The sequence below is a fragment of the Festucalex cinctus genome, chromosome 17 (assembly GCF_051991245.1).
Source record: "Festucalex cinctus isolate MCC-2025b chromosome 17, RoL_Fcin_1.0, whole genome shotgun sequence".
Taxonomy (NCBI): domain Eukaryota; kingdom Metazoa; phylum Chordata; class Actinopteri; order Syngnathiformes; family Syngnathidae; genus Festucalex; species Festucalex cinctus.
In genome coordinates, this window is record NC_135427.1 from 8,391,532 (window position 1) to 8,410,360 (window position 18,829).

At 37.6% G+C, this 18,829-nt stretch overlaps 2 protein-coding genes across 4 annotated transcripts; one reads left to right on the forward strand and one right to left on the reverse strand.

The window, feature by feature from the left end:
• Positions 1-30: 30 nt before the first annotated feature.
• On the reverse strand, positions 31-6,376 carry LOC144004511 (ubiquitin-conjugating enzyme E2-17 kDa-like). Of its 3 annotated transcripts, none has more exons than XM_077501698.1 (7): positions 6,228-6,376; positions 3,460-3,523; positions 3,264-3,295; positions 2,890-2,967; positions 1,496-1,601; positions 1,267-1,360; positions 31-1,178 (listed from the first exon to the last, which is right to left on the reverse strand). In XM_077501698.1, the coding sequence occupies exons 3-7, from the start codon at positions 3,270-3,272 to the stop codon at positions 1,133-1,135; spliced, it is 333 nt and encodes a 110-aa protein (XP_077357824.1). In that variant the 5' UTR covers positions 3,273-3,295; positions 3,460-3,523; positions 6,228-6,376; the 3' UTR covers positions 31-1,132. The 3 variants fall into 3 exon arrangements, with proteins under 3 accessions (XP_077357824.1, XP_077357823.1, XP_077357825.1); XM_077501697.1 differs by lacking the exon at positions 6,228-6,376 and adding an exon at positions 4,233-4,450; XM_077501699.1 differs by lacking the exon at positions 6,228-6,376 and adding an exon at positions 3,952-4,178.
• On the forward strand, positions 5,725-16,774 carry ipmkb (inositol polyphosphate multikinase b). The gene is made up of 6 exons (XM_077501686.1): positions 5,725-6,902; positions 11,798-11,883; positions 11,961-12,057; positions 12,126-12,298; positions 14,634-14,715; positions 15,270-16,774. Exons 1-6 carry the CDS (start codon positions 6,671-6,673, stop codon positions 15,980-15,982), a joined length of 1,383 nt encoding a protein of 460 aa, XP_077357812.1. The 5' UTR covers positions 5,725-6,670; the 3' UTR covers positions 15,983-16,774.
• Positions 16,775-18,829: the final 2,055 nt, after the last annotated feature.

Here is an 18,829-nt window from a genome sequence, read left to right on the forward strand (position 1 = left end):
TGCATCAAAATCAACTGAAATAGTACAAACTGGACTGTACCATTCTTTATTTTAGTACAAAATTTGCCATGTACAATAACAGGCGTCAAATACATGAGACAATTTGTACAGGGACAACAAAAAAAAAAAGAGAAGATTTTCACCCTTTTTTGTAAATTAGATAAATCAATTAATCTGAATGTCAAACATCATATACCCCTTAAGACTGAACTAAAAACAAAAAAAATCTGTTTGAATCAACAAATTAAAAACAACAAAAAAACACAGGGGAGAAAAGTCCATTCTTTCAAATGGCAGATTTACACGTAGATTTTCCTGATTTGTTGAACTATGAATACTTTTTTTAAAATACTATACAAGAAAACAATAAAGCAATGAGATAATTGATTTCTAAACTGCTTTGATTTTGAGAGAAGCAGTACCTGTACATTGTTCCATTCAGTGTAATTGCATACAGGAAGTACATTTTTTTTTTAAATTAAAAAAAGCCTATGTTCAAGTTATAGTGTTAAAAGTTGCTCTATGGAGGATTTCGCCCAAAAATACATTTAAAATAGCCTTTTAATTTGAACCATTCATGACTCAAACATCTTCTAACTCGAAGATTAACACCTTAGTACTCCTTTCAGACTGGATTCGGGTTCGAATTTCCCGTCTGCAGCTGTGACGTCATGCGTGTACGTGAAGAAAGGAGTGTGCAGTTTCATTTTGCGGCCACACGTTGCAGCAGCCATTCGAAATTCAATTTTCCTGCATTGAGCAGCTTTAAAATCGTTTGTTTTTTTAAGTGTCCATTTTGATTTATAGAAATACGTACAACAAAGTCAGGGTAAACAAAATTTGGCATCCCTCCTTGTTGGCTGCATGGCAACTTTTAATGCTTTTTATTATTCGAACGAGAAAAATGCTACACATCACTTTCAAAGGAGAATTCAAAAATCAAATGTTTCCCGTTTTTCCAGCCTGAAACATGCTGCTTCACTTTCAGCTACATGGGCCTCGTAGTGAGAGACTGCCTTTGAAAGTACTGTTGATTGGAGGTTATTCCATTCCTTACTATATTTTTACAGTGTTTTGTGACTTACAAAAAAAAAAGAAACAAAAACATGTTTGTGATGCAACTGTGTTTTTGTTACATGGCATACTTTTGGGTCCATTCTTTTGCTACTTTGTTGTATCTGGAGAGAGAGAGAAGGGGTGGGGGTGGGATGTGAATTCCGTGACCCAGTCGATCCAAAATTGTAGACCTCAGGTGTGCGTACTCACCTTTCTTTGTCATTCTTGTATATCTGCGCTATATCTGGAACTAACGGGTCATCCGGGTTGGGATCACACAGCAGTGAACATATAGACAACAGCACTGAAAGAAGCAGAAAGCGCACGATTGGACATGTGCTGATAAACGTTGCCTCTCTGGTTCCGCTCTACGCGCGCGCCCTGTCACAACGTGAAACAAACAAACAAAAAACAAAAAAAAACGCAGACCGTTGAGTACCTTTTGACACGGTTAGTGCAGGAGACCACTGCGACCGCAGGATGTCCAAACAAATACTCCCGTTGCTGTTGATGTTTGGGTGATATATCTTGGTCGTAAACGCTACCTGGAAAAGAGGAGATGAAACTGACAAATTCGGGACTTTGCAGAGAATGTTGATCGACAGCAAACTGGAACACTCCCAACTGCTTACAAATGTGCAAAATGAAACTTACGCTTGCACTTCTGTATATTAAAAGGGTTTGGTGAGACTAACTATTATCTCCAGTAACCAAGTTGATTGTTTACTTGACATTCTCCAGCAATATTTACTTGTGCCACTAGAGGGCATGTGTCACTTATTTACAGTCCAGTATTTGCTTGTTTGTCATGGAGTGGGATGATGCAAAGTGTTGCTTACCCTCCAAACAGTGAATCAAGGTTCAAAAAAAAAAAAATAATAAAAAAATACAACTGCATTTTTAATTTATTTTTTTTATCATTAAGCTGCACTCCAAGTTTTTGCCAACACAATTAAATAAATAAATAAATAAATATAAATTCGGTTTGATTTAAAATGAACTTACATAATGAAAATGTTTCTATTTTTTTACTGCTCTTAATAGGTTTATATGCTTAAACATTTTCTTGTTCTGTACCATACAAATAATCGTTTGACTAATGATGATTTCTATTATTGTCAAAATAATCGTGATTATTATTCTTTTCCATAATCGAGCAGCCCTACTTTCACCCTCATGATAAGTAGGGATGTAACAATAACAGCAATATGGTGATATTAAAACTGACAATACTGTCGTCGTGGTGTCACGATATTAAAAGCAACACATCTGTAAAAAAAAAAAAAAAAAAAAAAGTCTGGTTGATTTCCATTTGTGCAGTTCTAGCACCCTCTGGTGGTTAATTTTTTTAGTGCAGTTTAATTTTCACAAGGCATGTTTTGGCCCTTCTATGTTTTAGGACTGTGCATTTGGAGGATCATTTATTTTTTGGGGGTACAAAACAAGAAAATGTTTAAACGTAAAAAAAAAAGAAATAAAAAATATTAAGACAAATAAAATTCCTTAACATTATAATTATGCAAGTTCCTTATATCCGTATATCAATTTAAACAGCTTAAAGATTAGTATTTAATCGCCCAGAATTAAATCTTTCAGGTTCCCTCGAAATTTGCTGGCATCTCAAATGATGTAAGGCAGTTAAAAAAAAAAAAATAAATCAGACGTTTTGTGTGACTTTAGAGGTCATCTTTGGAAATTATGGTCAAATACCAAATTGGACATCAATCTACATTTAGAGGTCCCCCTATATATGATTTTTAGAGGCTATATTAAATCACAAAAAAAAGAGGTTTTGTGAATAATAACTGTTGAAGAAGATGGATTCAGCGTCACCTTTGGTGGCTTGAAGGGGTAATCAGTGGGGAAGTGGATTGTGAGAAAGAAAACTCCTCCTTGGTAAGGACTGTCACCCTGACAAGGTATGTGAGAAATTGCACAATTGATTAGGCATTTCACAAAAAAACTGATGAACATTATAGCCAGATTACATGCACACAACACATCTCTGCGCCGCTGTAAATTGTGAATTACTGGAGAGACACCTCACACAATGCTAACGCTGGCAATGCAAACGGTATTCATAAGGAGAAAAAAAAAACACTGTAAATGGGAGGCAAGCGTGGTTTGCCAATGAGTTTGATGTTTCGGTCACTATAACTGCGTTAAAGCCTAGTTCAGACAAAAACAATCAGTGGTGTGGTACTCACCGGACCCATTATTGTCGCCTGCCAATGAAACACTGGAATCAAAAAAAAAAAAGAGAGAGACAAATATAAAAGCGGCAGAAACTCAAAAACGGCTATGCTGGCCTTACGCTGACAAAACATAAATAGTTTGCAACCAAAAAGGGGGGGAAAAAATGCTTCAAAATAAATAGTAGTGTGCTCTAATGTGTTTACTCACAATCATCGCCCACAGGTCCAGCAGAACACTGTGCTGGAGGGTCCCTTTGCAGGTCCTGCAGTTCCTGTTCAACAAAACAGCCATACTGATGAAGCCGTTCAGTTGTTTGCAGCATTATTTCAGACGCTGACCAACGACTAGTTACTCCTGAACAAAACATAACTTTTTTTTTTTAACGTTGTTCCAGGAAATATGTGGAGCTGATCAACTCAAGTTGATTTATATTGCGCTTTCAAACAGCCTGAACTGTCACAAAGCAAACACAACATAAAAGATCAAGCATCAGTTCCTTAATAAATGTCTCCCTGACGTCACCAATTGACAATTTAAGGTTTCAAAACAAAACCGAAAACTGCTTTCCTAATTGTAAAGTTTTTGCAAAACGAGGCTAGTAAAAAAAAATAAAACAAAACATTTTGTGATCTATTACCCACTACTAAACAGTACATGTCAGCTTTGAAAATTTAGCGAATTGTTGTTGAAAGTAGATACCTGAAGCTTGATTTTCAACTTTCCTAGCAAAAGTGGTCCAACAGGAACACTCGAAGGTATGTGCTCAGGTTAGCAAGCTAGCTCGAAACTTTGAAGTTGTCATTGTCTGCCTCGTCTATTCTCGGAAGTGTCAACGATTATATCATATCTGACACCGTTACCGAGTTATGCACAAGTTGTTTAAATCCACGGAGAGCGAGGAAGCGGTAGTAACAGCAACTTCGCCCAATCGTGACCCTTCGGTAGTCAGTTTATCTGCCGCTAGCAAGCTAGTCAGTTACCTTATTTATTCTCTTCAGTGCCATGTTGACTGGTGTAGCCCCAACTGCGACAAACTTCGTGTCACTTTTTTTTTTTTCGTTTCAATTTCGTTATAGATGCAGTCACGATCAGTAATTACAGTTCATTTCCTTGCCCAGCTGCCGGTTTACGGTTTGTGCATTTATGAAAAGCTCTTTTGTTTCCGCCTTCTGTGTTTACGGTGGCAAAAAAACGAAGAGGGTGATGGGAAGTGTAGTTTGCAAAGATAGAACCGGAAAACAAACACGTGTTGTTGACGTTTAGAATTGTGATGTCGTAATTGCGTTTCAAATATGAAGTGGTTACGTTTCACGGCGCAGCATAAAAAAAATGCCGTATAAAGTATACAATTACTGTTAAATGAAATCACTATATCACGACTGTATCCCAAAGTCCAGCGTGTGACCTGACCCTCACCTAATCAACTAACAAAACACAAAATACTGTAAATGGCGTATTAACAGTCCACTTTTGACAACCTCCGATACAATATCAAATAAAATATATGGTAATTTACATAAACAGTACAGAATTTAGTAAATTGAGGAAAAAAATACAGTGAGTACAAATATGGCCAAATTAAATTCTTCTTACAGGTTACAATGCCTATCAAGAAAGCATTTCCATTGTATGTGAAATAAAGTGACAAATATAACAACATACGTATGACCGCTTATTCAGGGAAAACAATACTACATGTAATGTGTTTCTTTTTGGAGTATTTGTTGTCCATGAGTCTTTTTTTTTTTTTTTTTAAAGGTCCTTTCATCAATATAACTAATAAAATAACGTTACCTGGAATGTAGATAGTCTAGTAGCCTACTTTGAACAGTCCAAAACTAAGATAACATAACATGATTAACAGAATTATGTCTTAAATAATGTGTAGCTCACTTGAGAAGTGTAAATGATGGGAAATATTTGAAAGACCTGTTGTTGTTTTAAATTGTATTTTATTTTTTACTGAACTTTGTAGCAACTCTATGGAATCTGTACGAAATACAGATAGAAGCGTGCATCAACCTCATTATGTTGTTATGGACGAATGCATACAGTATACATTCCCTGTCAACGGTGTTTACCCATTATCTGTGTTTATAAAATGTCATCCCAATTAGAGTGGATTGCATTTCCAGCAGATAAGCATAATTGTGCAATTACAGAGGAGGACTTGTGTGGAATCGTGGTAACTGTGGGAAATGGGATGAGATGAGTTCCACTCTGTCTCTGATTATTTCGCTGTTATTTGAACAGCAGAAGAAAGCGCCAAAAAGGTTCGATATTCATTTATTAAAATAAAAGTACAAGTATAAGCTATATATATGTATATAGTTTAAGAGAAATAATAATAGTGTTAAACTGAATTTACTGTAGTTTCTGTACTTGCGTATTTTTTATTTTTTTTAAAGCGATTGTCAAAACAAAGTTCATGGGGGGGACTTTACACGGCTGCCGTAAAGCAGTAAAAAAAATGTGGTATGTCGCAAAACGGTGGCTATCGTCGTCACCTAAATCGATAGTAAAAGTAATGTCACCGCTGTATCCCACGCACCTTCGCTAAATTAGAGGTTCAGCGATGACGAATGTGATGTTTCGTCATACTGATAAAGGGCAGGCCTTCATTTTCAGGTACGACATGTTCAGCTCATTTTGGACTGTAGAAAATAGAAGACTTCGGAATTAACATTTGGACAACTAGACCGTTTTTCTCGTTTTGGTACGTTTTACTCTTCATGAGTGCAGTCTGCTTTTGAATTTGTTGATGGGAAGTTGGGAACTACATATCACCACTTGACACTGAGTGTCGCAACATTAGTCAACGTCACCAGTGGAGGAGGAACTGTGGCTTTGTGAAAATTGCGAACGTTGATTGGAAATTGGGTAGTATACAGTCATAAAGACGTTTTATAATTTACATTTGAAATGGTGCAACATTATATATACAGTATATAAAAAAACAAACCGTTGATACTTGCCTTAGTATCACACGACGCCTGGATGTGGTTTTATTTTGAAATCCCTCAGCGGAAATCGTGCCTGGTCCACCTTTGACGGACACTGTCAGGAAGTGGGATGTGGCCAGATTGTATTTATGCTGCTGATCAAGATATGAAAATCATTGAATCAGCGCGCCTCGGGAGCTCTGCTTCACCGCAGGTCACAGCGGGGGTAACAGTGTTTCCACCCCACGTCCCTCAAGTTGCTGCCCGGGGTCGAAAGCAGCGAACGGAGCCGCTCAGTCTTTGCTTTCGTCTGGATTGGACCACTTCCCTAAAGACTTCACAACCTCACGTCCAAACACTTTATTTCAACTGCATCTGGGGCGTTGCTTACGTAATAAGTATGTGAATCCACCTTTGAAACAATATATGCATTTCGGTCGAGGACGAAGATTGCTGGGCCCGGTCGTTGATCACAAATGTCATCACGTCACCACCATCAAGTGATGATGGAGTCCTCTTTAGCTCTCGGCAGACTGGACCTGACTTCCGCCGTCGGGGTCAACATGACCCCGTGCATCTCCCCCGATGCCTCAACGAAAGAGATGAGCGGCCATCGGCCAATTGGAACGCAAGGACCGGCTCACCTGAACGGCTGCGTGCCGTTGTCGCACCAGGTCGCAGGTCACAAGTATGGAGTGGATAAAGTGGGTAAGTAAGTACAGGTGCACCCCGACACGACTTCCATCCAGTTGAGTGAGTGAGTGAGTGCGTGTGTGGAAATGAAAAGATCCATTTATGTGTGACAAATATTAAGAAAGGTGTAACTCTTTCTTAATATTTGACATTTTTCCCCCCGCTTCAATTAAAAAAAATGAAATGACAACCACATTGTTGAGAACTTGGAGAATTTTTGGTGGTGGGCCGAGATGTGATCGATAAATATGTAGATTAAATTGATCCTTTCCCAGCCCCACCATTTTGGCAAAAAGGCAATCATGTGCTTTACTGTAATGCTTCATGTCAGGCCAGCAGTTCGGTCAATATTAAGGAATTGTTTTTAGTCATTTGACCAAGTGTGCTTCAGTCAAGGAAAATGTTCTCATTTACCAAATCCAAACATGATTGCGGAATTTCAACATTATTGTGCCAGGGGTCTTTCTTTCTTATCGCAGCAAAATTATTGTAGTCAAGTAAAGGTTGCTTCAATTATGAATAAATGAAACAATTATTTTTTTTAATTTGCTCATATCAAGGGCTGTGCAATTAATCGAAATTCAATTTCAATTTTAATTATGACACTCCACGATTACAAAATTGCCATAATCGCAAAAAAAAAAAAAGATTGAATATTATTTAAATGTTCTATGTCAATTTATAAGTGTACACCAATGCAACTGCAATGGACAATATTTGTTTATACAAGGAAACAAGACTTGTACATTTTTAAAAAAATTATTATTATAAAAACTAATTTGATACATTTTGTTTGGTCCAAAAAACACTTTCATAATAACTTAAATAATAATAAAAATGATGATGATGATGATGATGATGATAAATTCATTTAGCATTTTTTACATGTTTAAACATTTCTTGAATAAATAGAGAAGGTGAGGAGAGGAATCTTCAGAGAGTGCAGGAGTGAATTGTATCTCCTTGCGAGCCCTGAACTGAGTGTCTTCTCTCCTCATTGTACCAATAGATGTCAAACAGGTAACCCTGACAGTACCCAAAAATATACGATGGTTTGATTAATCGTGATTTCAATTATGACTGAATTAATCGTGATTAATATTTATTTCAATAATCGAGCAGCCCTACTCATATCTTTCCTCAACGATGAAAGTAGCCCTTAAATGAATGATTGGGATGACAAAACAAATGCAGCTCCATCATTAAATCGAATGAAGTCTGTTTTCTTTGCGAGGTTTACCTGCCTGTGTCTCTCCTCGCTATCTGCTGAAACAAAAGCGACATTGAGTTCAGCGGCGGCGCGATGTTATCTCGGTTCATTCGTGCGCTTGGTCTTGAATAATCATTAACACGGCTCGCATACACTGAAGTAATCGACTCAGCGGGCAATGTTGAACAAATAGTGGAATCCGGCTCGTCCTGTATTGCTGCTGACTGAACATGATCGTGCTCCTCCCATTGCTTGTTTGCCTAAGCCCTCCACATGCGTTGACCTCCATAGGTATTGTTCAAATGTGCTCAAACGGGAACTCGTGTAGGACCGTTGAAAGGTTTCTTGAAGCGGTATGCGGCAAAGATATCGTTCTACAGCTTTCATAAACACATCAGGGTTAAAATAGACAACTATTACTTCTTTTGTATGCAAATGCAATAGGAACGTCAACTTTGCTGTTCTACATTAATGAATTACTGCCATGTTAGATGGAGGCCCAAGTTGATGTCATTTATTTTCTTGGTCCAGGCTACCTTTGGTCCTATTAACACACATTTTCACCGGCAATCTAGTCAAATGACAATAGATGTATAGTATATGATCATGTGATACATGTCTACAACAAATGGTCACTTATTTGTGACACCCCAAACTGCAATTCTTTACAAAAACAAAACCAAAACAATTCTGGTAATCTAATTTTATAAAAACTTTTTGTGTGTGTGTTTTGTTGACCAAGTGAGGAAGGCTAATGATTAAATGTTATTACTTTTCTTAGAATCGAAAACTTCCAGGTCACAATAATTGTTAGAGGGGCAAAACATGACGATATGATCTGATTCCTGAAGAGTCCCTGAACCCGAACGTTTACAACCGTGGTTAAACAAACACATCAGGTAAAGCCCTGAAAACGTACCTTTGGACTCCTTAAGTCCGATTTCTTGCATCTAGAAAATGAAGATGAATGCCTTTCTGTACAGCTTAGTTTCATACACTGTATTTGAATGAAGTCATTAAGTCTTTTACTGCCACACGTTATCCCAAAAAAAACAAAAAAAAAAACTTTTTGCAACATGGCCCTGGCTGATCTCTTATACTCTGCTGCCACCCGCTGGCCAATTTCGAGCATTTTAACTCACCTTTCAAGGCAAGCAAAATATTGTGTGCTTTTACTACATTTTACAATGTGAGTACCAAATGAATGATGGAATTCCATTCTTCCATTATAAAAAAAAAAAAAAGTTTATTTCTACCTTATTCCATTCTTTAGTCACCATTTTGAAAAGAGGTCATTTTGAGTGACATTGAGTGAAAATTGAAAAAACTGTCAAAGTGACTTTGACGCGAATATTTTTAGTTTCGTGACGCTCTGTGAATTAGATTTAATGTGACAAAGGCTTTTTGATCATTCACGTCATCCTTGAAAACGTTTCGATTTCACGTTTCATTGTATTTCCATACGCTGGAAGCCCATTGTAAAGAGACACTATGCTGCCATCTGCTGGCCACATTTTAGATTCCACAACCCATTGACCGGGCAGCACTCCCTCCACTTAGACGTTGCACTGCCTATTGATTAAAAAAAACAAAACAAAAAACGTAGATGACGTCATTTAACGTTTATGGCGGCATACATCGTGATTTTACTAAACGTTATTAAACGTTTTTGGCGGCCAAAGAGTTAAAAGTGTCCCCCTCCCATTTTTTTTTGTCCCACAGCATTAATCATTGATAGACAGGACAACACTGTTTTCTATAAGTTATTTATTTTTCAAATGTGTAAAATGTAACTAATGAGCTAAAATGCCAAACAGGAAAAAGTGCAGTAGAATCTACAAATGTCAGCCTTCTACATAATTGACTTGCTCATACAACCGTTACAAGCAATCACTTCTCCTTTCGTTTGATCTTTTTCTAAGTCACAAACACATTCATCATAAATCATAACCTGATAAGACTTTCAACATTTCCGATGTAAACTTCATCTCCAACATATCTCAGAATACGTAAGAATCTGCATTTTTTTCTCTCTTCCCACGCAGCCTCCAGCATGACTGCTGAAATGAAAATGTCGTTATAATCGTAGGAGTAATCAGAACATTTTTTTTTTTTCCCAACAGTAGCATGAGGTTGCCTGTTGAACCTGCCTGCATTACTCATACACCCGTTAACGGCAATCTTGTGTAGCAATTTCTATGCACGTCATCGTGGATCGAAAGGGGAAATATGTTGCTTTGGCAGAAAAAAAAAAAAAAAAAAGATTTACACAAACGTCGATCTGTAGTGTGGTTTTGAGGCTCCATGCGCATTATGCAGAATTGTGTACACGTTCCCAGGCTGGCGTCTTCCTCTTCGACATTCAACTTGATATATTGTTATACAAACTATAAAAAAAAAAAAAAAAAAAAGACGCAAGCAAATCAAGGTTGAATTCTTACTTCAGCTGCTCAACAGTCTGGGGCCTCCATTGTCGTATTATATGATTCATAATGCGCCATACATTTGGAATGGGACTGCAGGCAGGCCAGTCTGAAAAAAATAATCGATAATATTGAATCATTTTCCCTTTCGAGCCTGATATTGATGAATAAAACCATGAATCGATTATTTTAATATTTTTCACATAAATTCATACGAAAATAGAATTTTAAAGGCCATTTTTTTTTGTATCTTTACTGTTTTCTTAAAATTATTTTTTTAACATTCATTGAGAGACTTGACTTATTGCACTAAAAACGACTCGGAATCTTTTTAATTTATATTTACAATTATTGAATTACAATTAGGAAAATATTATTTTATTGTTTGCATAACACTGAAGTGAATATAACACGTGTTAGTTTCCTTAAAAATGGGATACTTCACTTATTTAGCCCATCATAGCAATAAAAAGTTATTATACTTCCTTCCCTATTTTCAACCGATTCAAACAAACTGTATACCAATTTCAAAATGTCGAGTTCATTCAGGACATCTATGTATTTATTTATTTATTTATTTATTTATTTATTTATTTATTTATTTAATTTAGGTGTGTCAGGCGATTTAAAAATTTTAATCGTAATTAATCGCGTGACTTCAATAGTTAACCCACGCACGATTAATCGCAACTTTTATTTCTGTTCTAAATGAACAAGAAAATATTTTTTAAGTTATCATACTCATTAAGAAATGAAAAACGAACTAATAGAAATATGGCTGCATCTTTTAGCCATTGATACAGTTACTTTCATTCATTCATAAAATTGAGTTAAAATTAAAAAGATGTAGTGGGGGGGGCGGGAGTGTGATATTGATTTGTGTTGGTCATTTTTCTGCCACTAGATGGCATAATTGCATTTTTTTAAGATAATGTTGACAGTTGAGTGAATTTTTCTTTTCATAATAAGAGCAATCTAATCTTTAACATGAAGTAATTACGAATTTTATTTTTTTTTTACAACTTGACCCCAGTCTCCACAAATATATGCATTATTAATAAATGCATGACTGCTCAAATTTTGACTGGATCTGTTTGCTGCGTTGCTTACTTTCCAAGTAAGGGGCGGTCATTAAACGTGGGTTCAAAAAAATGAGTGGCATTAAAGAAAATGTAAATGAACTCAAAATGAATGCACAAATTTTGACACCTCTAATTTATTTATTTAGTAACAATGAGCGTTCTAAGATCCATACGCTTGGTTTTATTTATTGAAAGGGATTCTGCAACATCCGGATGGAACAGTCCTGAAGCAACTGCAGCCTCCACCTCGAGGACCAAGAGAGATGCAGTTTTACAGCATGGTAATGAATACTCATCTGAATGCATGTCCACACACAACTGAGTACAGTAATAATATTTGTCTGTACTTGTTGCGCAGGTATATGCAGAGGATTGCTGCGATCCACGCCTTCTTGAGCTGCAAGCACATCTCCCAAAATATTACGGCACTTTGTCCTCCCCTGATGCGCCCAACGGTACGAATGACAAAACGTCGACGCGCGAGTGACGCCAATTTATGATGCAATCCGATTGCGTGCCTCAGACCTGTACATGAAGCTGGAGGACGTGACCCGGCGCTTCGTCAAGCCGTGCATCATGGACGTGAAGCTGGGCCAGCGGAGTTACGACCCGTTCGCCTCGCAGGAGAAAAGGGAGCAACAGATCCGAAAGTACCCGCTGATGGAGGAGATCGGCTTCCTGGTGCTTGGGATGAGGGTGAGTCGCATTTCCAAGGTAGAAGGGTTCATGATTTGAGGAATATTGTCATGCTTTCCGCAGGTTAGCAAAAAAGCATGAAGTCCATTCAATGGATTTTGCTCTGCATTAAGAAACAGTCAATGCAATCTCCAGATGCATTCAAAATTGAAATACTTGTTCATATTTTATTTTACATACGCCGTTATTTAAGTCAGTCATTGTAATTAATGTGATTAAAAAATATATATCATTCTATTTATTTGTGAAGACTGGAGACCAGCTGTAACTCTTTGACCGCCAAAAACGTTTAATAACGATTAGTAAAATCGCGATGTATGCCGCCATAAACGTTAAATGACGTCAACTGTTTTTTAAATTTTTTTTTTAATTATTTTTTTTTATTTTTTTTTTATGGGAAGTGCAGCGCACACAAAACAAATGCACATCGTTATATAGTGTGATTACTAGGGATGTCACAATAAGGGTAATATCGTGATACGTTGATATTAAAAGTGCCACAATGTCGTCGTCATGTTCACAATATTTAAAAGGCACACATCTGTAAAAAAAAAAAAAAAAAAAAAAGTCGGGTTGATTTCCATTTGTGCAGTTCTAGCACCCTCAAGTGGCTAGTTTATTAGTGCAAGTTAATTTTCATTAGGGATGTTTTGGCCTTCTATGTTTTAAATCGATGCCAATTATCAGATGAAAGGGGAACCTAATTTTCTTGTGAAGCGATCAATGTGTGCTTGCATTAGCAATATTGTTATTAGCAATTGTAGGTGGTTTATATGCATTGCTGTTATGTACAAAAGCACAATATTGTGCTTTTTTTTTTTTTTAAGTATGTGCTCTCTTTTTTTTTTACAATATTGTGATAATGATCGAACCGTGACCTTCATATCGTGATAATATCGTATCGTGATGTTTGGATATGGTTACATCCCTAGTGATTACTGGGTCAACATGGGTTGGAGAAGACAGGAAAGCACATCTTATCTATTTGAAAGGAAACTAGTAAAATGCGGAATTTCAAACATTTATCACTTTGTTTCCATTCCCTGCCCTTGTTTGTATATTTATCATTTCCTGTTTGCTTGAAAGATGTCGTCAGTATACAAACAACACATCTCGAGTCATTTACAATTACCGGTATGTAATATGTTTCATTATGAGTCCACAATGTTTCGGACTTGTCTTACACAAATTTTATCGGAAAATTCAGAAAGTATGTCAAAGTAAATTAACGGAAATATGTATGCACTTTTGCTGTTTTGTCATCTTGTTTCCCAACATAAATGAAGAGGCTTTTGAACAGCACATATGCAACGTTTAGAAAACATTTACTTTGTGCTTGCACTTTTTTCATCCACTGCTTTCTACAATCAGCAAAATACAAAAAAATTCGATTCGAGTCACTGCCCGGAACTTGAACTCGTCAGCCATCGAGGCGTCGTATTAAAAAGCCTTACCAGAAATATTCTGTGCAGTTACAATTTAACACATTCACTGCCAGCCCAGCAAAAATGTATCATTTGACGTCTTTTTCCGTCAATGGCAGTGAATGAGTTAATAATAGAGGCACACAGTTAAATGTACTTTGTAGTTGGATAAGAAAGGCTGCATTACTAATTTTGCAATTTTCAGCAGTAAAAAGTTAATATTATGTCTATCATGATTCATAAATTGAATGAATGAATGAATCAACTTCAGGTAAGCCGTAGTTACCTCAGCTCTCGTCACCTGATGATGTCATTTTCAGTCGACAGCAAGTGGCAAAATGCATTATTAGACATTTGAGTTCAATTGAATGGCTACTAATGAAATGTTCACATTAAGCAAACAAAAATGATGCCACTTAACACCACGAGTTTTCCTTCTATTGAAATGTTAGCTAAGATGTTAGCCAGAGGTCAAACTTTGATGTTATGCGATAATCACGTCGTGTCAGCTACAACTTGTTTTACAACTTTTTTTTTTTTTCTCCATCGCAGCGGTTCCAATTCCTTGAACTAAAAAATACTGATCACATCCACTCTATGACCAAATGTATTTATTTATATATTATTTGTCGGTATTTATCAAAACCATAATGCTGAATTCAACCAAATAGCTCACATAAGTTTGTTTATTTTCTGTTTTTATCCTCAGATGTGTGAAAGTAGTTACAGGATTAAGCCACTAGGTGTCATCATCACCACAGTTCATTCCATCTCTTAACACAGGAAGAAAGTTTTACCGGATTACATTTGAATGAAATATTTTGCTGTCCCTTGTGGGATACTAATGATATTAAATCTATGTTACAGTGTGTAACATAGATTGTAATTGGATTTTTTTTTTTCCCTGACAGGTTTATAAATTGTGCAGTGACACCGTTGACACGTTTGACCAACACTATGGGAGGGGACTGTTGAAGGACACCATTAAAGATGGTACGTTTGTGTGTCATAAGTCATTTGTATTGTGAACTCCGACATTCTGCCATTTCCTAATTCTCAATGTTACATCTTGAACATTTGATGCAATCTCAGCACTAAAAAAGCCATGAAAAGTCGACGTGTTGTTTGGTAACATACGTCAATAAAAGTGGGCCAGAAGAAGCAAAGGAACAAAAGCTGTCTCAAAAAATTACAAAGGAAATTATGGACAATTACAGTAAAGATAAAGGCGAGAAAAAAAAGACCATTCCCCAACATATTATTTAGAAATTTAAGATCCATGTAACTTGTAACCAACCTGCCTGGATGTGGCCGTAGGAGGAAATTTGATTTAAAAAAAAAAGTAAATAAATTGGAGAGGGATAATACAATTGATAGCAATCCAATTATTTAGCATCCATTATGTTTGTTGCATTCCAATATTAGCATTCAGCTTTTCAGCATTCCCACGCAATTTCTCCACAAATTGCACGTTTCTGTCTGACGTGACAATGTTGTGGAAGTCGGTGCAGTGTGAACAAGGCCTTTTGCTTTCGTCCCTTCTCCAGGCTTAGCCAAATTCTTCCACAACGGCGTCTGCCTGAGGAAGGACGCGGTGGCGGCCAGCATCGGCCGGGTGCAGAATATCCTCCGCTGGTTCCAGTCTCAGCGTCAGCTGGTCTTCTACGCCAGCTCGCTTCTCTTTGTCTACGAGGGTCTCCCCAACTCCAGCGCCTTCCCCCTCATCAGCGCCCCCGCCAACAGCCCGGCTGCCGTCGGCAGGAGTTTGGACGGCGAGGATGAGCGCGGGCGGGGGGGCGACAACGAAAAGATGGCCGAGTACAACAACAACAACATTGAGGCGGCGCCGCCCCGCGATTGCGCCCGAGACTCCGTTTGCGGCAACCGCAGGAAAGATGGCCGCCACCTTTGCGCCAAGACCCGCCTCCGAGGCGGCGACGGCGGCGCTTTGGGGGCGGCGCCTTCCGTGGAGAACAACTCGACGTGGTCGTCCCGGCAACCGCCAAACGGAAACGGAAACAAATCCCAAGTGGAAGGGAAGGGCGAGGATGGGAAGAGAGCGACGGGCGACTGGCGGGAAGAGGATACGGCGCCAGGCGGAGGCGGGGCGACGGGGCGGGGCGAAGGCCACGCCCAGGTGGAGGTCAAGATGATCGACTTTGCCCACGTTTTCCCCAGCGAGGGCCCCGATCACGGCTACATTTACGGCCTCAAGCACCTGCTGAGCGTGCTGGACCAGATACTCTGTGATGACCATTAAGACTCGTCCTCGCTCAAAGTGAACCACTGTCTCCGCCTACCTGCCCGCCCCCCAAATCATGGAACCGCCGTCACCATCATCTGGCCCGATTGCGACGTGCACGCGTGTGCGTTTAGCATTTTTTCCAAGCGGAAGTCAACTAACCAATCCCTTGAAGGCATCAGTGTTCGGGTACGTTGACTCACGTTTACACAAGCTCCAAAATGTGACCCGACTTTGCCTGTAGTCCATTTGAAATGCACTGGATTTGACAAATCTATTTTTATATTGAGGCCACGAAGAAAAAAACCAACCTGTTTGCTTTGTGTTGTATATCAGAACATCTCAAATCCTGAGTGAGCCAGAGATTTTTTCTGTATTGTTTTTACCATCGTAACTATTTGATACTGTTTATAGCAGTTTTAGAGTTGGGCTTAATCGTGTGGATGCTGAGAGATAAGATCACTGCCATCATGCATCAAAATATGGATTTTTGGTTCATTCTGATTTTTATTCATGCATAACAGCAGTAAAATTAACTTCCTGATTGGTGAACTAAAAACCCCTAAAAATTCTTTTTTTATTTTTTTTTAATTTTGTGTACATATATATATGCTGCTGTTTGTTTACATCCCAATTCGCTGTTAAATTCGACTTAAACTTGAAAGGGACACTTAGATTGTAGAGCAATCAAATGACAACAAAGCATACTAGTAGGGATGTAACGATATCCAAACATCACGATACGATAATTATCACGATATTGTGGGGGTGTTGGTGATATTTAAAAAAAGGTCGCAATATTGTGTTTAACCCTTGTGCCTTGGAATCAGTGACACCCTCTAAGAGTACATTTTAGCCAAATAAGTAATTCTACTTTGAGGTGTGATAACTAAGTCAATTTTTAACATTTTTTTTTATTTCAACCACTCAAAATGTTCATTGGCATCAGAACTATCCATACATATGAAGTTTTTTTTTTTTTTTTATGTATTCCCCCCTCTTAGGACAATACAAGCCCAAAGAATGGACTATGAAGAAAACGAACTGTGCTGTATACATGTATAAAAAATAAATAAAAAAATAATACTTCATATGACATAATTAGAGCTTCGAATAAGGCAATAAGTTATAACAACAATTTTTTCAATGCATGCCAAATTTTTTGACAATGGCAATTTAACTCAGAACACCCTCTAAGAGTACATTTTAGCCAAATAAGTAATTCTACTTTGAGGTGTGATAACTAAGTCAATTTTTAACATTTTTTTTTATTTCAACCACTCAAAATGTTCATTGGCATCAGAACTATCCATACATATGAAGTTTTTTTTTTTATGTATTCCCCCCTCTTAGGACAATACAAGCCCAAAGAATGGACTATGAAGAAAACGAACTGTGCTGTATACATGTATAAAAAATAAATAAAAAATTAATACTTCATATGACATAATTAGAGCTTCGAATAAGGCAATAAGTTATAACAACAATTTTTTCAATGCATGCCAAATTTTTTGACAATGGCAATTTAACTCAGAACACCCTCTAAGAGTACATTTTAGCCAAATAAGTAATTCTACTTTGAGGTGTGATAACTAAGTCAATTTTTAACATTTTTTTTTATTTCAACCACTCAAAATGTTCATTGGCATCAGAACTATCCATACATATGAAGTTTTTTTTTTTTTTTTATGTATTCCCCCCTCTTAGGACAATACAAGCCCAAAAAATGGACTATGAAGAAAACGAACTGTGCTGTATACATGTATAAAAAATAAATAAAAAATTAATACTTCATATGACATAATTAGAGCTTCGAATAAGGCAATAAGTTATAACAACAATTTTTTCAATGCATGCCAAATTTTTTGACAATGGCAATTTAACTCAGAACACCCTCGAAGAGTACATTTTAGCCAAATAAGTAATTCTACTTTGAGGTGTGATAACTAAGTCATTTTTTAACATTTTTTTTTCTTTCAACCACCCAAAATGTTCATTGGCATCAAAACTATGCATAAATATAGTATATTTATTTATTATTATTATTTCCCCCCACCATAGGACAACAGAAGCCAAATAATAGATTATGAAGAAAATTAACTGTGTTGTATATATGTATAATAAAGAAATAAATTTGAATCTTTCATATGACATAGTTAGAGCATCAGGCAACACGGTAGCTTTGATAGAAAACTTTGGGGAAAAAAGTACTTTTTGTGGGGCTCCGGAGCGGCACCGGGACCCTCCGTGACTTTAGCCGCAAATTGTGTTTGATTTTCGGGTACAGGAAGGCCCGATTTACACCCCCATATCCGGCGTCGCACTTCAACGAGCCACGTATCTCTTGTGCTCACGGTTCCAGATATGTGTCAGATATGTGTCATTTTCCCCGTAGGACGTACGGTTCCGGACAAATAACGGAAAGAAAAAGCTCCATTACACCGATCCGTCCGTTTACTTTACCCGGAAATCGTGCGTGTTTTTCGGATAAATTTACACCGCCTGTATCCAATTGTATCCGGCGAACGGAAGTCAACACAGCGACGAGCTACATACCGTTGGGAAGCTACACGGCCCCCGCGGCATTCCAGGACGTGCTCATATGTTCGTTTATGTTTATTTTGTAGAAGTACTTACTTGCCAACTTGCATTTGCAGCTTTTTGTGTCTCCGATCGCCGTTCTTTTCCTTAGATCCAGGAAGCTCATGTCTCGTGCACGTTAGCCTCTTAGCACGTTAGCACATTGTTGTGAATACAAACTAGCCGAATAAAAATCGAAGCTTAGCACTTTCACACGTAGAAATGCAACGGCCAGATAAGATAACCGACGAGGAATTCATCTCGACAACCGTTACATGTTACACT